The sequence below is a fragment of the Onychomys torridus genome, chromosome 2 (genome assembly GCF_903995425.1).
Source record: "Onychomys torridus chromosome 2, mOncTor1.1, whole genome shotgun sequence".
Classification (NCBI taxonomy): domain Eukaryota; kingdom Metazoa; phylum Chordata; class Mammalia; order Rodentia; family Cricetidae; genus Onychomys; species Onychomys torridus.
In genome coordinates this window covers 117,895,767-117,918,159 of record NC_050444.1, presented here as the reverse complement: position 1 = coordinate 117,918,159, position 22,393 = coordinate 117,895,767, and the positions used below count along the sequence as shown (strand labels likewise).

At 44.2% G+C, this 22,393-nt stretch overlaps 1 protein-coding gene across 29 annotated transcripts in view; it reads left to right on the top strand.

Moving 5' to 3' along the window:
• The first annotated feature begins 862 nt into the window (after positions 1-862).
• The window catches only part of Sgip1 (SH3GL interacting endocytic adaptor 1), a 186,434-nt gene continuing 164,903 nt past the window's right edge, over positions 863-22,393 (top strand). For 9 of the 29 annotated variants that reach the window (XM_036178322.1, XM_036178316.1, XM_036178315.1 and 6 more), the window contains exon 1: positions 1,858-2,232. In XM_036178322.1, coding sequence (XP_036034215.1) covers positions 2,223-2,232 — 10 coding nt within the window. In that variant the 5' untranslated portion in view covers positions 1,858-2,222. Of the gene's footprint in view, positions 1,226-1,470; positions 1,532-1,794; positions 2,233-22,393 lie in introns of those variants that run through there. The other 20 variants (XM_036178312.1, XM_036178307.1, XM_036178318.1 and 17 more) reach the window with 6 other exon arrangements.

The following is a 22,393-nucleotide window of genomic DNA, read 5'->3' as shown; positions in this document are numbered from 1 at the left end:
TACTGCCTCATAGACATAGTGGAAAAAGCCACAAGCAAGAATATCTCTCCGGAGACTTTAATTTTGAAATGCATAGCCATTGAAATGTGTCCTTGAGGGGAAACGATGAGGCCTTTTTTCTTTCTTTTTTTTTTTTAATTAAGAAAATCTTGCCAGGTGGTGGTGGTAGCGCACACCTGTAATCCCAGCACTAAGGAGGCTGAGGCAGGTGGATCTCTGTGAAGTAGAGGCTAGCCTGGTCTACAAAGGAGTTCTAGGACAGGCTTCAAAGCTACACAGAGAAACCCTGTCTTGGGAAGAAAAATAATCTTGTAAGTTGCTAAGGAACTGAATTGCTTTTTGATTTTGACTAATTTGCTTCTTGCTTGGCCTCCTTCGCTGTGTTCTTTATTATTCCACGGCCACCAGTATCTCACATTCCCTTTGGAAGAAAACGGAAATCTGTCAGGTTCTGGGTAATATTAAGAGAGGATGAGGATGTTATGAATGATCAGCACCGTTGTTAGAGACTCAGACCTATCTTCAATAAGGAAATTTTCATATCCCCGATTCTGCTGTTCCCCATTTAAAAAAGACCTTTCTCTAGTCTCCCATCCCCCTTTATCATTTTCTCTCTCCCCTCCTCTATGGGTTTCCATTTACTTGTTTTTGCTTGGCTGTCTGGCCTTGTTAAACCCAGGATAGCAGGACAACGGCCTGGGAGTCCCTTTGAAGGACTCCTAGGTTTCTTAAGAACACTCGGGTGACAGCCCCTCAATTCCACCAGACCTTGTGTCTGAACCCTTCCAGGGCAGGCAGATCCCACCCCAGCAAGTTGCCAGGCCCCGGGCTCCGCCCATTCCTCCTGCGCAACCTGGAACGGTTGCCTCCCTCTGGATTTCCCCTGGGGTGAACGTCTCGGCTCCGAGGCGACTCAAGATCGCAGGAGGCGCGTCTCTCCTAAAACGTGTCCGGTAGCAGCTGCTGCCGCCGAGGCTGCGAAAGAGGCTCTCCACCTGGGGCGAGCGGCGGCCCAGCTTGGCGGGAGGACGCGGCGGCGGCGGGGGTGGCGGTGGGACCCGCAGGCGGGGGTCGCGGCTGCAGAGCCGAGAGCGTGGGAGGAGACAGCGCGCACACGCCTGCGGCGGCGGCCAAGGCTTAGGCTTCTGCCTTCAGCCCTTTCTCCTGCCTCTCGCCCCAGAAATGAGCTGGAGCATCGCCGGTTTGATTCCAGAGCCCGGATCGGGTGGGTTCTTTTGTTTCTTTGTTTTAATGACAGTTCCCAGCCCTTGGGCATGTCATGCGCAATTAATTTCCTGCCTCTTTTCAAGGCAGCTGGGGTGATTTTTTTTTTTTTTTTTCCTGCATCATCCTTTGGGGGATGGTTGTTTATGATGTGACGTCAGCGAATTGAATTTTCTCTCGTGAATGAGAGGGAGAGACACAGAGAGAGACAGAGAGACATACATAGACAGGGAGACAGAGAAGGGCGAAGGAGAGAGAGAGAGAGAACACGAGCCGGCCACAGATGACAGCTGTGCGCAGAGGCCAGGTGCTGACATTTGAAATTCCTTCAGGTCAAAATGAGGTTGGAATGGAAATGCGAAAGTGTGTTACCAAGACCTAGGATCACTGAGAAGTTTTTTCTTTAAACATAAAAGAAAAAGACGAAAAAATCTCCCGGGCAGCTCCGTTTCCTGGGCTCCTTTCTCGCTGGCATCCCCAGTCACAGTGGCAGCTCAGAGATCATCGGGCGCCCCGGAGCCGCAATAGGCTTGCAAGGACCACGAGGAGGGGCGGGGGAAGTGCGTCACCAGGTGGGGAAGGGGCTGTGTTTTTGGAGAGGAGCGGGAGGCGGTGGGGGTGGCGAGGAATGGGGACGGGAAATGGGTTCCGTGCGCTCTCCGGGGGTATTGTGTCAGGAGATGCAGGCTGGCTACCATGTGACGCGGTCCAGAGCTGAAGGGATTGGCCGAGGCAGTGCAGGCCGTGCAGCTCTCCGGCTTGCTGTTCCTCTGCCTTTCTCTCTCAGCATCTTCCTGGGAGCCTGTAGGTGAAGCCGCACCAGCTGCACCAGCAGCATCCATGGCCTGTCTTTCGGGTTAACACTTGTCTCCTTTGGCGTGGCAGCAAGCAGAGCAGACCTCAGCCGCGGCACTGTGAGGACTTAGCTGGGACCTGGAAGCACATCCTCCTGTGTTTTTTCTGACTCCTTGGAAATTAAGGAATGCAATTCTGCCACCATGATGGAAGGTAGGATTCCCTCTGCTGTGGTTGGCTGGCTCCAGGCAAGATTTGGGTAGACCAGTATGGAAGAATGCATGCTGCCAGTGTCTGTGTCTAGAACCTGGCTGCCAGGGTTTTGCGAGCAGAGAAGGCAGTTTGCTTGCAACCGTCCAGGGCTTAGACTAATGGAATCAAACCACAGGGTTTCTGCCTAGCTCAGAATCTCCACAGCTCCCAGCCCCTTTGAAAGAGAAAAGCCCAAGTGTTTGTAGGGAGCTGAGACAGCCAGGAAGAAGCTCACAGACCAAATAAGTTGCGAGAAAAGATAAAGGTTTTGTGTGTGTGTGTGTGTGTGTGTGTGTGTGTGTGTGTGTGTGTGTGTGTGTGTTAGGTTCCTGAAAGCATGCTGGTTAAATCTTTGCAATGGAAACTTGTTTTCGGAAATTGACATTAGACAGGAGAGGTCATTGACAGAGTTCTCTACACGCTGTCGTTGTTAGCGAACTGTTCATATATCTTAGAAGATATTTTTTTGATCTCTGAGGTTTGCATTGTAATATTGGAGTGAGGGGCGCAACAAATTTGGTTCATAAACTGGAGTTTTATGGGGGCTGTAATTGCAGCAGAATGAGAACTCTAACAAAAATACCTGGGCCTCTTGGCTCCGTAATCGGGATCATACCAGTTCAGAAAGGAAATGGCTCTTAGCTAAACATCAAGCGATTATTTGCTGATAATCTTACTGCATTTAACATTAAGTGTGAGGAAGAACTTTCCCTGGGAAATGCTATTTAAAATACATATTATTCTACCAACTTGCCCTTTCCAGCCAGAGATAGCGACAGCCAACATCACCTCAGAGAAAGCAACGAATTGGTCAGAGAAGAAGCAGGGAGCTAGCTCTGTGCTGGCTTCAATTTTCTGTTTCCACATTACAGGATGGTGCAAAACTCCTGGCCTTTCCTAAGATGACAGGCAGAAATGTTGTACCCAGTTTGGATTTTATAATACAGAATCCAGTGCATAATGGGTCTCAAATCAGCCACTGAAATGGCAGAGAGGCCACCTTTGAAGCCAAGGTCTGGCCTACCAGTTGTCCATGGTCAGTGGACCTTATAAATGTACTAAACTGAAATGAAAGGAAAACCGTTTCAACAAAACCTGCAAATGTAACCGGTACTCATTTGGCAGAAATGAATCTCTCTCTCATGAATCAATCTCTCTCTCTCTCTCTCTCTCTCTCTCTCTCTCTCTCTCTCTTTCTCTCTCATTATCATCATCATATGTCATTAGTGTGATTTGATGGAGTGAAGAATTCTGGGGCAGAAGCTCACAGATTTTGGGAAGTAGCTTTAAAAGGAGGCAGGATATCATTCTGTTTAGCACCTGGTCTCATTTTCAGAGAGCTAAGTGATATTTTTTTGACTAAGATTAAATCAGTTTCAGTTAATTCAAAATTAATTTAATCTTTGAATAATAAGGCAAGATACACAGAAAGAATATAATTTATGTAGTTTTCAATTCAAAGCCATATGATTTATCTTTATCAGGGGAAAAAAATCTTCTCTATAGAAGTACTATGTTTTTTCAGCTAAATTTTATGTAGGATCTATTAAAATGCACCTGCATATGTTCCGATTCAATCCTGACCTTCCATGGGGAATTTGAGGACCTGTCCTTTTATACTTCTTGCCTTGAAACTATCCCATGAGTTCTCTGGAGCTGATAGCATTTCCTGATGCTCATTAGTGGTTCTCCTGGTAATAAGGTCTGGTGTGCCATCCAGAACATCAGCTCAAAGGCCTGAGATAAGCTTATCTGAGCTGCAGAAACTGAAATGGGAACTCGTAACAAAGACTGGCATTGGAGCTGAAGTAGCACCATGGCTAGCTTGCCAAATTTATCTCATGGAGGATGTTATCGTCACACTAGTAGGAATCAGAGGTGACCCGATGGGTACAGTTGTTTCTAGAGAACCTTTGGGGGAGTGCCCCCCCTGCTTTCCTCTTTCATGTGAAATTAAGAAATGCTTTTTATCCGTAATTCCTGTTCAAATGGTCTCCTATTAATTGTTTAGTGACCTTGGAAAAACAGGTGGGAGCCTTAACCAGGAATCTGTTTGCCTGTCAGTGGCCTTCCAATTACATGGCCAGTCTTTTTAGCAGTGTCTGTGTAGATTTCTGATGCTGCATCCCTGAATCCCTCCTCTAAACTGCTCTTACTCTGAAGGTGTGATATGGCAATTATGTCCACTGAAATCACCTCTAGAGAAAACCAGGCTGTCGCACATACCACAGTAACCTTGCAAAGCTAAGGCACCTCCAAAAGGTGCCCAAAATGCTGCCATGGCAGCTGTCCACTGAAATGCCGGTGTGTACTGTGAGACTGCACCACCGAGCATTTACACAGTCTGTTCTCAGCCAGTTCTGGTGTGCCACATACACATGGTCACACATGCATGTGCAGTCATGCACATAAACACAGTTCTACAGAGGAGAGGCTGTAGTTTGTACTTGTGTGCGCACGCGCGTGCGTGCACATTGCTATATTGCTGCAGTGTTTCTGTATACTGCTTTGAGAAAGCATGGCAGAGCAACTTTTCAGTCCCTCTATTCTGTGGGAAACGGGAATAAATATACATTTAGCTGAATAGCTCATGGTTCAGATTCATGTCTGTGTTTGTTTGGAACAGGATATAAGCTTCATTCACCCAGTGTCTTTGGGAAGGCCTGGTCTTAGATGAGAAATGGTACCACCTCCCTCTTGTTCTAATATTGTGAGAGGCAGCTTCATAACTGCAGGATCCTTATATAGCTAAGCAGCAGTATGTGACTCCGTGGCTCTATGTCAGTTATTCTCATGAAAATGGTATCTTTTAAGAGACTTGATCTGTTGCTGCCCGAATTCTTCATTTTTTGGTAGTGGTTGGGATTGAGTTGTGTCTTTGTTGAGGGAAACTACATGATGATGCTCGGATGTAGTATGGGATTGAAGGAAGAGGTGGTAAGCAGAGGGAACTACTGCTAGGGTATGTGCATTGGTGATGCTAAGATGAAGTCAGCATGGTCAGGGCAGTGAGTCAAGGGCTAGCTAGTCTTTGATATGTTATTATTAAAAATCTTAAGTGGCATTTCCTAAGATAACTGAAAGTAAGCTAAGGTCTCAGAATCTTTTCATTTCTGGTGTTAAGTATGTTCTTGTCCCATGCAGAACTACCTGGTACTCTGAAGTCCATCTTCAGGCTCTTAGGTGCTGCTGTATTCAAATATCACTTTCCTGGTGCCAATGGTTTCATGCTGTATAACAGTTTTGAAAAGGAGAAAGCATACTTTTAAGGATTTAGTTGCAATTCAAGGTGACTAACAAATTTTAATTTATTTGCTATTCACAGGCATCTCTGCATAGTTGTATTCTTGATAGAATATTTTACAATACTTTTTCCAGATTTAAAAAATTAAAAATAATACATTGTCGCAAGGAAAAAAAAAACAAACAAACAAACAAAAAACACCCATGGCAGAATGGAATTTGAATTCATGACTGTTTAACAAAATGGACTCTAAGAACTTTTCCTTTTTACTTTGTAGCAGAGCAGGCATGTTAGCCACACTGAAAAACAAGCCTTTGTTTCTACAGTTGCATATTCTGTTTCTCTCTACTTAAAATATGACTGCTGGTAGAACCCTGCCTTTTCATTCCTTATTAGTACTTTTTATGCCCCAAATGATTACTTAGATGATTTTGTACAATTTGAGATTAGCTGAACATCTGTTGCTGCAATAAACCTATAAACTCTAGAAATGGAATTTTCTATTTGGAAAATTCTTTGATGTGATTTAAAAAAAAAGCAACAAAGCCTTTGAACAAGAGTGCTCATTTTATAATTAGCTCAGTGCCTCAAATGCTACTGATTCCCTTCCCTTAAATGGTGAAGTTACTTTAATAAATCTAAACATACATCTGAGACTCTAATACTCTCTCTGTCATTTATGTAATTTCCCTCCATCTTCAGGTACAAGTTGGGAAGAGACTGTAGATGCTTCAGTTATTATTATTATTTGTGTGTGTGTGTGTGTGTGTGTGTGTGTGTGTGTGTGTGGTTTTTCAAGACAGGGTTTCTCTGTGTAGTTTTGGTGTCTGTCCTGGATCTCACTCTGTAGATCAGGCTGTCCTCAAACTCACAGAGATTCACTTGCCTCTGCCTCCCGAGTGCTGGGATTAAAGGCGTGCGCCACTGCCTCCCAGCTAGATGCTTTAGTTCTTATCCAATCCCAGTGGGCAACTTCAAATCTCTGAAAAGAATGGGTAGTCATATACTAGTCCATCAACAGCAATTAGCCAGCTTTGGACTGAAGAATAAATACTTGCCCTGAACATGACAGCTATCACAGCGATGCAGCAGAAGAGAATGATGGCATTAAATGTGTTTTTAATTTCAAGTATTGCTTTTGGATATTGCTGTTAGTCTTCCCACATGACTTATCTAAGTCAATTATTAACAAAGAAAACTTAATTAGAAGAAAATGAGGAGCTAGAGACAAAATGTGAAGGCATCTCCAGAAATTATTTTACATAAAGAAGCTTTAGAGACTTGTGATAATACTGTAGTTTTTCAGTTATGTTCAGTTTTACTTTTCAGTTCCATTCTTGTGGCTTACCTTTTCTTAATTCCATTTTCTCATAGGACACATTTTCCAATTGAAAGGTCCTTGTATAAACTCCCAATGGAATGAAGAAAGGGAGAGATTTTGCTGAAATGACTAGAAAGGAGTTGGAGATGAGATTTAGTAGGCTATGGTATGTTTTAGCTTGTGTCTTAAAACCCTGAGAAGAAATGGACTGTGTGAAGAGGTGGTCATGGATAGAAGGGAACAGGAAGTATGGTGTGGACAGGATCCCCTGGGGTGAAAGCAGGTGTGGACGAAGGTATTGGGGCTAGCCTAGCCGTGCATTGGCCATACTTACTTCAGCGGATACATCATTGCTTACTCACCAGTGAACTAGCTACTGGAGAAGTACTGTAGATGTGGGAGGAATGAGGCTCCATTCTTGGGGTCTTAATATCAGTTTGTTGCCTCTGTAGAATATTAGAAACATTCTATATTGAAATATATTTATACTTATATAAATACGTACATTTATATATGTTTCTAATATATCAAACATCTATATTTAAATTTCTTATATCGTGCTGCATCCTTGTTTGAAATTTCCATTCTTCTCATTTGCATTTCTCTTTAAATCCACAGTCTACATGAGCCTGCATGCTCTAGCCTGCTATCTTCTTCAGGTTCAGCTAATGCTTATTGATAATAATACTACGTGCCTTCTAGTATTTAGAATACTCTTTTTCCTCCATCCAAGCTCTTGCTTTGCAAAAATCATTTTTCATAGCTTGTAGAATCACTAGTTCTCTTATGATTCCTGCAAACCTCCACTCCTCAGCAGGATTTCCCTTTTGTTCATGTTATCCCCAAATCCCAAACACATACCTTGGGCCACTGAGTCCTCAAAGCTGAAGTTAGGGCTTAAAGGTAAGCTCTTAAAGACAGGCATCTGGTCTACCACATTCACCTCTGTAGCTTTCATACCTAATGGAGGCCTAATACATCTGTTCATTGAGTAAGTGAGCAAAACTAGATATAAATAAGTAGCTCTTATATCTACATGCTGTCTATGGTACATGTCAAAAAATAAATGTTCAAATTTATGTTCTCACTAGAGCCTCAAAGCTCACAAACATGACACAATTAGGAAATAAGACAGTGTAATAAAGTGCTAAAAGATATTGTTCATTTGCAAATATACATGAGCTTGCTTTACTTGGGTGATTCTCTCTGAGGAAATGAATCATAATGGAAAGAGACACATATGCTGCACTAAGCAAAGAATTCTGAGTCCATTTTATCAATACTCTGGATGCCTCCCTGATATTTTTGCCTTCCCTTCTTCCATTTTTCCCTCCACCATTCCCTTCCTGTGTTCTTTTTCCTTTCTCTGCTTTAATACCAAGCCTAGATATGGTGAAAACTAGTTTAAAATGGAGGGATAAATATCAGTGAGTATACATTTGGGCAATGTGCTGGTGTTTGCAATGATAGCATCACAGAATGTGAGCTTTTTTAGATGCCAAGTTATTTCCAAGTAGAAAATTTGTCAATCTTAGGAGTTCAATGTGTTCACTGAACTTCTATAGTTTGGGCTTTTGTATATAACGAGTATGGTTTCAGAAGTAATACTTGAGTGTGAGTCTAAGTTCTGGGACTCCTTGGCTGGGTGCCTTGGGGAAACTGCTTTACATTCCAGGCTGTTTCCTCATGACAGAATGAAATGATTGATCTGTCCTATATCTAGAACACCCAACTCTAAGAACCTATTGCCACTGCTGAATGATTGGCTTCTCCCACATTTTTTCCCTCCAAGGTGGAACTCTGGGGCCAGACTCTTCTTTCTCCAAGCTCAACGTGTATGCCTGGATGCAGTTAAATTGAATACACTGCTCTTCTCCTTTGCTGTGTAATACTCTTCTGCTGTTGTTCCATGTGCACGCCCCAGATTAGTCTTGCATTGTTGCTGTACTAGAAGACAAAAGCATCTATGTACCTGTCTCCTATAGATCCTAGTGTGGCACCATTTCTTTATCCATGAAGATAATGTATAGAACTAGTAAAAACGACATACATGAAGACATCTCTATCACACCCCTCCCTTCAAGGTCCAAGGAAGATCATAGAAGTGGAGGCAAAAAGACTGTAAGAACCAGAGGTTAGGGAGTCTCAGAACAAAGCTGTGTCTTCTGGCCATGACAAGACCAATGAGCTGGTGGATTCACAGTAGCTAGGCTTGCCTGTTGTGGTGGCTTGAATAAGAGTGACCCACCCCTTATGGGCTCATATATTTGAATGTTTAGTCACCAGGGAGTGGAACTGTTGGAAAGGAATAAAAGGATCAGGATGTGTGTCCTTGTTGGAGGAAGTATGTCACTGGGAGTGGGCTTTGAGGTTTCTAAAGCCCATGCCAGGCCCAATCTTTCTCTCTCTCTGCCCGAGGATCAGGATGCAGCTCTCAGCTACTGCTCTAGCACCATGCCCGCTGCCATGATGATAATGGACTGAGCCTCTGAAACTATAAGCAAACCCCCAATTAAATGCTTTCTTTCATAATGATTGCCATCATCATGGTGTCTCTTCACAGCAATAAAGCACTGGCTGAGACACCTGTATAAGACTTGCACAAGATCAAGCTGATCAAATTTCCATTCTTATGACAGTGGGATCCTTAGGAGGCTAGGAGTATCAGGTCAACACACTGAAGGCCTGGTAATGGTGCCTCTTGGACTTATTCTTCCCACACTTTTAAGTAAATGGATGTATGTCAAGTCCTTGTCTCAGTTCATCATCCCAAATCCACAGAGCTGAGCATTCAGCTATACTGCTAAGCTTGAACACATCCAACAAAGAGAAGTCAGACCTATGATAAGGCTCTTTCAGAAACAGGATCACTTGTCACGTGATGGGCTCTCAGCTGTGTCTCAAAGGCCTTTATATAAGGCGGGAGGGAGGTGAGAAGCCACTACCCCTTTCTGAGGAGCTGTTGACAGTTTGTAACTGTTAGGGGAAGGGGAGTCAGGTTTTGTGTGTGTGTGTGTGTGTGTGTGTGTGTGTGTGTGTGTGTGTGTGTTTTTAGGGGTGTGGTCCCTGGTAGGTTGCCCGTGCTCCAGTAGATGGCTCCACATCTATGTGTATCTGGACAGCATGATTTGGACTCATTGAGTTATAAAAACAACTTTTGGTTTTGTTTAAGAGGATATGATGTAAGGGGGTGGAGGGTTTGGGGATGAATGTGAAAGGGGTTAGGGGAAGGAGCAGAGGGATATGGAACATGATTAAAGTACATTGTATGCATGTCGGAAATTCTTGAAGAATTAATAAAAATACTTTATTTTTAAAGCAGTTAATTCAAATGAGCATATGGTTAAAATATATGTATTGGATACATCCTCGATGCCAGGCAACTTGTTGAAGGTGCAGTGCATTCAGTGGTGAACAATATAACCCGAAACTTTTCCAGGTCCACTTGGCTGTTTTCCTTTAGTGTCAGGTACTATACTTGCACTGAAAATGACAGGAGAAAGGAGCCAGGTGCAGTCACTGTTGTCAGAAACCTGGAGTCCGGCATGGCGCCTAGTGAGATATACTCCCTTCTCACACACAGTGCAATCCCACAGCCTCTCTGTGTGGGAAAAAGAATAAGTGTTACCATCCTGATTTCAAACAGAAACTGGGCCCAGTGAGATGAAGTGCGTCACTAAGCAGAACAGCTATGAGAATCATTAGCTAAGGCTTTGACTCCCAGGCAAGAGCTCTTCTGTGTCTCATGGTGTGGCTGGAAAATCCGGGTCTCTGACATGTAAGCAGCAGGCTGTTTAGATTCTGTGTGGTATTTCCTCACAGCTAAGAAAGCTGGTCTCATCACCCAGCTCTGGTCCTCGCCATTAGCCATCAGCTTGAAGAAGGCCCCTAACTTAGCAGCATGCTCTGCTCCTTTCAGTCACACTCATTGTCTTCCCTGGAGTTTATGGTGACAAGGGTCACACTGTACTGTCGCTCTTCCCAGGGACTCTAAACTTTCACAGCTTACATTCTACAAAACGTTTTATAGAAAACCTGCTTCTCACCATGAACAAAAGCCCCTTTCTCCCTTAGTGGGACAGCTCAGTTTTCACTGGCATCTTGTGAAAGCTTGGGCTATTATCATGAACATATGATAGTGCACACCATCATTTGAAGGTTAACCAAACTGGTCCAGCCTCGTTGTATAGTTGAGGAGACCCACGCCAAATGCAGCAACTTATCCAAGGGTCTTTATTCTCTCTGGAAGATAAATGAAAGTTCATTTTAGTCATGATTCCAAAAATGTGGATAGACAAAGACGGGAAACCCATGGTGTCTTTCACGTTCAAAGGTGCCGAGGCTGGTTGGGTGACTGCCAAAAGACACACAAATGAATGTGTCCCCAGGGTCATCGTTCTACTGAGTGCACATACAATGTGACCATTTATAGCACTTTCCTCTCTGAGCTTATGCACCTGCTGTCAGGGAGTGTGAAAAGGAGGACAGGCCTTGAACCTCCCACCAGCTGTGTGACCTTGAGTGAGTGCTGGAACTTCCTGGCCTCAGCTTCTCCACAAATGAGGTAGGAGCAGAGCTGGTCCCCACCTCCCAGAGTCATTTTGAGAGCACAGTGTGACAGTACAGATGAAAATATCTGGAAGGGGCTTGTATACATGCGGTTTTCTCTGGGCTCTACCCCAGTGGTTACTAGCTCATTTGCAGAGGCTTAGTGTTGCTTCTTGCCACTGTTCCTATCATAGAGAAGGTTGCTGTGCCACTTCTGCAGGCAGGCCTTGCACACTTTTCCCCACCCACTTCTAATTTATTAGCATTTTCTATCATCCTTTATTCTCCACGTCTACATGATAGGCTGCTCTCTGGCTTCAGCAACTACCTTGCCAGGGCACTTGTGTGAATTGGTTTGAGCTGGCACATGGCTTATCACTTTGTGTTTCCTCCCATGGACAGTTTCCCGGAGTAAAAATAGAATAAGGAAACCAGAATGCGGGTGGTCTAGCTGCATTCCCACATCACAAATGCTTTCAGTGAGGTATTGAAAAGGAGATGAAAAAATGGCCACAGCACTACACAGCACTAACTACAGCAGTGATCATAAGAAACAGTCTAATTGTTTGAGCAGGGGAGGCTCCTGCTTTTGTGCTGTGACTTTAGCCTCCAGGTCTCTCTTAGATTCTCATGTCTCAGGTGGATTGTGGAGGTACATACCAGGGAACTAAACATGTCTGAGTGTTTGGAGTCCATCCTGATTCCTGCCCCTGCCCTCTCATTCCTAATGGATGCTCAGAGTTGTAGATCACCCTGGCAAACTTCCTGTCTCCCCACTAACTCACCTGATGGGACTTAGCTGTGTCACTGCCAGTGGAGCCTGTCATGATGGCTCAAAATCAGACTTTAACTTCCTTTATCAGTTCCCTTGCTTATGAGATCAAACGTCCTGGGCGAAGCTGCCCCATCCAGGCTGTCTGTCCCCCGTCACTGCTCTGCATGTGCAACACAGAACCCTTCCTTATTTTCTTTCCTTTACATACACTCCTCTCCCCTGCCCTTTACAGTAACAAGTCCAAGTTGGTGCTGATCAGTCAAGGTCACACAAAAGTGCCCTCTTCATGTGTGAGAGTTCCCTTTTACTTGCTCATCAAGAGATTCCTTTTCAGCTACCAAGGCCACCGAGCATGCTGGAGCCTGCTGACTTTGGTCAGACCGACCTCTGTTAAACCTCAAGTCTGTGACCTTGGGAAGAGAGCAGATCTATTTCCTCATTAAGAATATGAAACTCATAGGCATAGTCATTGAACATGAAAAGTTTTAAGAATTAAGTCAGAGAGTATACTTTGCTTAGAGAGATGAAACCAAACCCATGAAGGGAGGAGGGGAGGAGGAAATGGGAGGAAAGAGTCAGGGGGTGTTAGCTTCAGGAACTGGCTTATATGGTTTGTGGAGATGGGCATGACAGTTCTGGGTCAGGCAGGGCTCAATGCTGCTTCAGCCTTGGTGCCCAGTGTTGAGAGTCCAGCAAGTTTTAGATGCTGGTTCTGTGGGCACACACTTTTCTTTTGTATCAGTCCTGTTCCTCATGCACAAATGAAAGACTGCCTTGGCTAAAACCTGCCTCATTCATTTTGACTGTCCCAGTGTGGGATGTACGTCAGCATCCAGTGAATGAATGGGCACTGGAAAGAAGGGCAGATTTAGCAGAAACAGCACCTAGCACATGGTTATTCTCAGAATCAAAGGACAGCCTATGCAAGGCATTTAGAAGACCCCTGGGTCCACAGTAAAGGCTCAGTGCCCGGTACTCAGTGGGGCCTTCAGAGGCTCCTGTATGGTTTCAAGATGTCAAGTCATACCCTGGATCATGGCTCCTCTGCAGCTCCAACATGCCCTCTGCCATGGAGGATTCTTCAGGCTGAGAACCACACTGATCCTAGCAACATGCAGGACTGTCTCACTCATGTCTGCCCAATGCTTCAAATAGTTTTCCTCTAGTTTTGAATAACAAGTTTTCACTGTTTGAAAATTTGAACAAAGACAACATTGAAATCACCACACCAAAAAAAAAAAAAAATCACTATTAGGGAATACCAACAATTGATACAGCTTACTGAGTGTGGAACATGGGCTCTAGAGACAGATAACATGGAATTTCTTAACTCTCACTAAGTATATCTGCAAAATGGTAAAGTAAGCCTACTGTATGAAACTTTTGGGAAGGTTAAATGAAATGCTAAGTGGCCTGCACTCAGCACAGTACCTAACCTACTAAGTACATGCTCAATAAAGTATGGCTCTTAATTGCTTTCTGGTCAAAATATACTTTTTGTGTCAAATTCTAAATGTGCAATATATGTGCATACCTGCATATACATATGCATGTGTACATACACATATGACTTTTTGCTCTATTAATTTGATTATAACCACTATTCTAGGCAGTGTCTGCATTTGTTAAGACCATGGGTTCCAGAAGTGACTTCTCAAGTTCAAATTCTCACTTCTTCACCTTTATGTGAACTTTTTCAAGATATTTAACCTCTCCATGTCTTGGTTTCTTCTTCTGCCCAAAATAATCTCTTCCTGAAAGAGTTATTATAAGGATTGGATTAATTGACTATTTAACATGTATTATTATTACTATTATTTTATATCCCACATGTGATCCTGAAGTAGTTTCCAAAGCGTTGTCCTTTTTGGTGACATATTAACTGATAAGTTATGTCATTGTTCCCCTGTCATGAGATGCTTAGATGGTTATCAGGAGCTTAATTTGTGATTGAGTTAAAATTGCTCATGTCAACAAGTCATGTATTACAATATGAATTCTTGGGTCTTGCCCAGTGACTTATCATGGTGAAGGGATGAGAGTTCAGATCATGTTCTGCATCTGGCTTTGCCCAGTGGGTTTAAAAGAATCATTGACTGTGGAAGGAGAAGGAATGTACTGGAAGGAGAATTTTGTTTAAGTTTAAAACTGCTATCTCTTAGCACTGCTGTTCACTAGTCATGACATGAAGCTGCGTCTCCAGACGCTCCCTCTGCTGCCTGTGCATCTTGGGCATGTTGCCACATCTCTGTGTTCTCATCTGTATCATGATGACTATTTTGAGCACCCCTAACTTTCCAATTGGTCATTCAGAGCAAAGCACAAAATACGTAGGAAGTATTTTTAAACGTGAAATTTTAGAGAAATAAAATATAGCCTCGGGGTTGATATTTTCTGCCATATCTTGGAAGCTTTGTTTTCCATTAAAGGCTTAAGTTTGGTATTAGTAACTCTTCATATTAACTAGTTTTAAGGTCTCTAATGAGCCCTTGCTATGGTCAACTTTTCCCCACATGTCTGCCTCTCAGGCCTACAAACAGTCTTCATTTTTGGAATCCAGGGGGTGTGTACCTTCCTATTGTGTTGAATTATTTATTAGATTGAGGAAAGCTATATATAACATTGTTAAGCAGGATAAAAAAATTATTACTAATAATGGCTGTTTGGGGAGACAGTTTCAAATACTGTTGAAAATATGTTCAAATAAAATGTACCTTGGCCTGGTTACAAAGCCCAACATAGTTCTGAATCCAATTTAAGATTACAGGTAGAGAGGATTCAGTCTAATCTATTCGCTCAGAATGCCAGATCCAATTATTCAAACTGGATTTCTTCTCCTGAGAGTTCTCTTGCCTTCTCCTTCATGGCAACACAATTCAGTGTGGCTCACTGAAGAATGGAGCTCAGTGGGGCTGGTGTGATAGACTAGTCAGGAAAACACTCAACACACAAGCATGAGGACCAGGGTTCGATCCCGAGGACCCAGATAAAAGGCTGTGCTTGTACTCCCAGTGTGTAATGCAAATCACAGGGGCTCCAGCTTAACTGAAATGTGTGGTAGTGAGAGCACCTGGTCTCATAAAACAAAATCAATGGTATATGAGAGACAATACCCCAAGTTGATCTCTGGGCTCCACACACATTCACGTATAGTGCAGCCACACGCATGAACCTATGTATACACACACATACAGAATGGATCTTTATACATTCTTGATCAGCTTTTGGCTTGAGAACATTGGAAGTGTCTTGGTGACCATGGAATGCTGTGCATTAGCCACACATCTAGAGGTGAGGTGTCCAGGACACACAAGATGAACAATAAGGAGACAGCTTAGCAAAGCAAGTAAATAAAAACTTAACCTCTGGTGATGCAAAAATCAATAAAACCCAAGGCAGAATCAAATGCTGGATGGTTGGGAAGGACTCCTGAGAAGATGTGCCCCCAGCTGAAATGTCTCCATATCATACCCCATGGAGAATCCAGGAAGAGACTATTTCAGAATTGAGAACAGCAGACACAAGGGACTAGGGACTCAGGAAAGTCAATGAGCAGAAAAGGAAGCCAGTCAGGACAGGGAGAGGCAGGCTGGAAGATTGAGGTCAGGCCAGGCTTGGCGAGCAGTGGGGATGGATCTGGAATTTATTCTGAGGCAATGGAAAGCCACTGGCAAGGCTTAAGGAGAAGGTCATGATCTCATTTGCATCTTTAAACAATTACTTTTGATGTAGGATGGACTTCAGCAGCTGCAGATGGCATCCTGGTTCTCGTTCTCTCTCTCTCTCTCCTCTCTCTCTCTCTCTCTCTCTCTCTCCCCTTTCTTTTTCTCTCTAGAGGGTTTGTCTTGGATTTATGATTGATAACAGATACCCTCATTTTATTTCAATTTTATGTTTGTTTGTGGGAAAGCTGGTAGAATCGGAAAGGACTGTGGTGCCCCTTCCCCAGCCATGGTGAAGTGAAGATTTAGTTCAGCCATTGAATAAACTTTTTCTAGCCCAAATGTTTCTGGTATTGGGCATTTTCAGAGTCATGTGGGCAGGTGAGGAAGAGATGAAGATAGCAGATTTAATATGCCATTTACTTTTCTCCTATGCTGGTTCTCACATGGTTTTGAAGTCTTTCAGTCCTTTGGTGGTCATTTTGATGGCGTACTGGTTAAAGCATGGCTTTCTTCACTGACCCTCAATCCCTTGACCAGACACACAGAGCTGTTTAAGGTTTCTTGCTGTCAACAGAGGCTGACCTCTTCATATTCCACTTTTCTCCACAAAACCTTTTATGTCCTCTCTGGATGCCATTGGCTGAAATCCCCGATGCACACTTAGCTGCCCTGTTCTCCACCTCCTGTTTCCCCAGCTGTGTGCTGACCCATGCTGTCAAATGCATTTATACCGCACAGGAAATTGCACCAGTCTCCCTGTAGGCAGGAGTTGCTCCTTTCCCAGCTTCCTTTGTGCCAACATCTCTAGTTCTCTTCTTCAATTACTTACATGGTATAGCAGCTAAAGGCAAGCTAAGCTTGGAAATTAGACAGATCCTGACTCTGTGACTTGTTGGCTGTATGCCTCCAGGCAAGTGGAAACCTGTTATACACACATACACACACACACACACACACACACACACACACACACACACTCCACTGCTTCTTTACTTAGCTTGCTAATCTGTCCCAAGTTCACAAGACTGCCAACAAGTGTCTACTACAGTTCCAGACACTGTTAGGTACTAGGTGTACATGACGAACAAGCACCTTGAGGCACACCTCGGGGAGTTTGCAGTTTCGTGACACTGACACTAGATTAGTACAGATAACCCAATGAGTATGAGTAGGAACTGGAAAGGAAGTAGTGGATGGGGTTCTTAAAGGGCCTCTGAGATCCAGGGCTTAACCTGGGATGTTGGGAGGGAGACAAGTTACTAAGTGTCATCACAAGAGTAGAGCCAAGCATACCTCCTGCCCCATTGTGCTCAGTAAGTCTCAGCTACTGTGTTCATGGCTGCTGTCACTCATGCTGTATAGGTAGGTCTGCCCCTGTTCTGATTCAGGCAGCTTTCATTGAGCTTTCTCCCAGGTGCTGCTAGAACATGTACTTAGTATACTATTACTGGCTTAGTCCCACTCTGTGTCTGAGCTCCTGACTCCTGCCACCTACATTGTTTTTAGCTGGGTGTCTGGGCAAGCTCTGGGGCTGCTCCTCCTCCCCCGCCGACACACACACACACACACACACACACACACACACACACACACACACACACACGAAGAACATTTTAGTCCCAACCCATGTGTAGTGGGTAACCATTCCAGCCTTGGCCTGGAAGTTCCAACCCTCATTGAGGCTTCAGTAATGATCATGCTTACAAGGCGGGGCTGAGAGAGGACACTGAAAACCCAGGATCAAAAGGAAAGGCCTCTCTTGGTTCCTGGACCCTGGACGCTGGAGGTAGACCAAGCAGAGTTCTCCAGAGAACACCACCGGACTGCGCCATCCCTTTCCCAGACTCTGCAACCTACCCCTTCATTTGTAAGTTACCCCATAAAATAAACCTCCCTTTTAACTACATGGAGTGGTCTTAATGATTTCACCAATACTCATGCCTCACTTCTCCATTAGAAAGCTCTTGATTCCATCACCTTTCCCTCCAAATGAATGCCATCAAAACCTCAACAGGAGGAGAATCTCACAACAGCCACTCTACGCTACAAGTACCTGCTCTGGATGAGTCATAGACCTGGGGTATATTTCTTCCCATGGAGAATATCATCCTTGGTTACCACTGGCCTAGAGATATTTTGCCATTGCTTTGTGCCAATACCAAAAACACAACAAACGAAATGGTTTTCTTACATTTTGGTATCCTTGGTGCATTTGTGTTGACTATGTCCATGCATGGCAGACCTTGATTTTCCTGTGATTGCTGAGAGGAACAGGTTCTTGTAGCTATGAGTCCCTGCTGCCAGAGTTGCTCACACCACTGTGGCTCTTCCTCTGTTCCTTTACATCTTCTCATTAGATCTTACTGAAAGACAACAGCCCTTGGTGGTAGAGTAAGGGCACCATTGCCCACACTGTCTCTGTTCCTTTAGTCAGTTGGATCTCTCCAATTTTTACCTTATAGGTTGCTATGGCATTGTGTGCTAACATAAACTTTAACAAAGCATGGAGGGTGGGGGAGTTTCAGATAAATGTTGTAACGCCTTTCTCAGTGTTTGCTGCAATTCTCCAGTCATGGATTTAGCAGTGTTTGGGCACATCTTGTTTTGGTTGTAATAGAATTTTTATTTGATAGCACTTCATAAGAAATATAGTCATCAATTGGCCTTTGTTTAACATGAAAAATAGTCATTTTTACTGTGGGTTTGAAAAGTCGTACGGTTCTTGATGATAGATCCATAGTTTTATTTTAGTTAAAGCTTAAGTCCATTTTCCTTGAAAATTTATTTTTATTTGGGGGTATTTGTGTTTTTTCTGTATGGGTGTGCACCATGCACATGTTCCTTGGGAACTAGAGTTGTGATCCACCAAGTGGGTGCTGGGAACCGAACCCGGTTCCTCTGCCAGAGCAGCCAGTGCTCTTCACCAGTAAGTCCCCTCTTCAGTGCCTTAACACCACTTTTGATATTAATATTCTTAACTCCTTTCTCCACAGCTACAATAAAATGCATATTTCAGAAATGTGTAAAAATATGGAGCTCTCCCCAACTTTATGTGTAACAGCATTTATGCTGTTTATTTAGCAGTAAATAAAAACACAACTCTGAGCGTCCTCTTTTTACCTGTGTGCTGTTTCTGGCTCTCCTCACAAGTTCATTAGCTGAGCAGAAAAACAAAGCAAAGCAAAACAAAACAAAACAGGAACACTGAACTCCACCTATAACGCCCATGTCCTTGAAGGGAGCCAGTGTCAAAACCTCCGTGGCCTCTCTGAGAGTGAACTACCTCATTCAGAGGTCACTCCCACTCAAGACTGGTAGTAATAGCTTTTGTCAGTACACCAAGCCCTTTGTGAACGTCTGTGCCCACGTGGTTCATCCATTTCTCATCATAACTCTATGAGGGCTGTTTTTCATCCACTTTGGTAAATAAGGAAATGGAGGCTTAAAGTCCCTTGCACAGCTGGGGAAGGCAAATCTGGGATGTGACTGAGTCCCAGCTCCGGTAATCTCTGACTTGTGTATACTGCAAGACATCCCCGTAGGCTGCCCTCTGGTATCAGTCTTGCTGTGGCTGTGTCCCTTGTCATGAGCAAGGCCTTATCCCAGAGCTGTTTCTCAGCATTCATCACCTGCCTGAGCTCTTTGGCTTGCCTGTTTTGTTGGCTGTGTGTTTGGAGAGCCTTTGAGATGACAGTGTTTATTGGCACTACCTTTTCCAGGGCTGGGTTAGCCTTGCCGCCACCACCCCTCCCTCTTCTTCCCCACCAGGCTAAGCGTCCCCCTCTTTTCTCTCTTCTGGCTTTTCCTCTGTTCTCTGACCTGGTTTGCATGGTGCAACCACTCCCTGTCTGTGCTGCTCTTCTACAGTCTCCACCCTTGCTGCCATGTTTGGAGCCAGGATGCTTGGCGTTGAGTCTGACCCCACCAAATGTGCTACCCAACTAGCTTAACTCTTTCTGCAACTACTTCATGTTTTCTTGGTTTTAAAAATCCCAGGAATCCACAAGGATGACCCTCAGCTAAGACTCCTCCAGGAGAGGGTGCTTGAACTGGCCTTCTCCTGTAATCAGATTGGTGACTACCCTAATTGTCATCATAGAACCTTCATCCAGTAACTGATAGAAGCAGATGTAGAGATCCACAATCAAGTACTGGGCTGAGGTCCATGAGTCCAGCTGAAGAAAGGGAGGAGGGATTATATAAACTAGGGGAGTCAAGATCATGATGGGGAGACCAACAGAGACAGCTGAGCCGAGCTCCTTGGAGCTCATGGACCCTGGACCGACAGCTAGGGACCCTGCATGGGACCAAACTAGGCTCTCTGCATGTGGGTGACAGTTGTGTAGCATGGTCTGTTTGTGGGACCCCTAGCAGCGGGACCAGGATCTGTCCCTGGCGCATGAACTGGCTTTTTGTAACCTACTCCCAGTGGTGGTATGCCTCATTCAGCCTGGATGCAGAGGGGAGGAGCTTGGTCCTGCCTCAACTTGATATGCCATGCAAGTCAAGTTTGTTGCCTTCCCCTTTCTGAGGAGTGGATGGGGGAGGGGGTAGGAAGGAGGTGGAGGCAGGCAATGGGAGGAGAAGAGGGAAGGGAAACTGTGGTTGGTATGTAAAATAAATTTTAAAAAAAATCAACCTCGCAATACCCACGTCAGCTCAGAGAATGTTTTTGGGGAAACAGTGACTCAACCTGTGTAAAGAGCTAGTGCCTGGCTCACAGTGATGCATTTTATTTGCTTTGATGTTTTGATGTCATTTGCACAGTGGCTAGTAATTTATATCAGAAAATCCATTGTTAGGTTGAGGGAGCAATCCAGCCACAGCAAGGAAAACCCTTCTCCCAATAAGAAAATGTAAGTCCTTCTTCAAGGCACTTCCCATTTCTTAGTTTCCCATCTTTCCTTGGCCATAGGGAAGTGATTTGGCTGGCTACCACTAGGACCTCGGAGGTCAACACATCAGCCAAATTTTGTTTAGCTCTGACCCACATTCACAACACAGGGGTGCCACTTACATGCTTGACTCCGGTTGGCTCATTCTGTGGTCCTAGGAAGCCAGGTAGAGGCTGAGGAGGGGGTGCCCTTCATGCAGACTTCCTCCCATTCTGAGTTTCTTCACCTGTATGATGGCTCTGATGGTTTTGGAGTTGGGAGCCCTGGAAGTTGGCCCCTGAGCTCAGCAGCACTGTTGTTGGTTAGCTCCCGAGCATCCATCTTATGCAAGGACTAGCCTCATTTACTCACTGATGCTTGCTTTATGCCGCAGCTGTCTGCAGCTCTGGCACTGAGTCACACTGCAGCTTACATTATTGCACTTCTTGTAGCAAGCAAACATACTTTGTTCCATTACTACAAAGCAAATTCTCCAAGGAATCCCATGGTGTTCCAAGAATCCTCTTCTGGAAGTTGCTTAATGTGCATGGCCTTGTCTTGCAAGTTAACAAAACTTGAGAAGAAAAGATATCCCACAGAGTCCAAATGAGGCATCGTCCAGTAGGAAAGAGAGGAAACCAACAGCCATTGAGCTCTGTGGCATTAAACGGAAATACTTTCTTCACAACTCAGAGTCAGACCCTATGGCTTATGTGAAGAATTCATGGCTGAGTCCAAGGGTATGTCCTGTGGTGACAGTTCCAACCTTGCTACTCCTCTTTGAGGTGGTATTTTGAATAAGATCTTCCTCATTTTTGCTTAGCTTTAAACTGAGGAAGCCTAGAGGGTCTATTTAAACCAAGTTACTGCTTTAATAAACCCAGCACATTTTCTTCCTCTTCCATTATGTGATAAGTCACCAAGTTCTATCCGATTTCTTTTGAAAATGAATCTTTCTATCCTTTTTTTTGTGTCTAATATTCACTTATGAGTGAGTACATACCATGTTTGTCTTTCTGGTCATTTCTCTCATCCCCACCATTAGAACCAGACCCAAAGGCACTCCTGGGATCCTGAAATAGATTCTAAGCTGTCCACACTCCCAGACCTGTGTGTGTGTGTGTGTGTGTGTGTGTGTGTGTGTGTGTGTGTGTGTGTCTGTCTGTCTGTCTGTCCCTTTGTATGTATACCTATGCACTTCTCTCTTGTTTGAGTCCACAGTCATCTCTTTGGGCTTCGGTATACAAAAACCATCTAGAGAAGTGATTCTCAACCTGTGGGTCTCAACCCCTTTGGAGGTTGAGTGACCCTTTCACAGGGGTCCTATATCAGATATCATGTATATCAGATATTCACATTACTAATCAGATATTTATATTACTATTCATAACAGTAGCAAAATTACAGTTATGAAGTAGCAACGACATAATTTTACGGCTGGTGGGGGAACTGGATTAAAGGGTCGCAGCACTGGGAAGGTTGAGAACCACTGACCTAGCATCAGCTTTCTGTCTTCCCATGGCTGCCATCCTCACACCATCTCTTTACCACGATGTTTGTACAGTACAGTTGTCTTCATCTACTTTCTTATACCATTCAAGGCCCAGCTCAAGTACAGAAAAGAGCCCTGCCCCTCTTGTTTGCCAAGTGCCAAGGCCCTGCCACAATGCCAAGCTCACAGGAGTACTGTGTAAC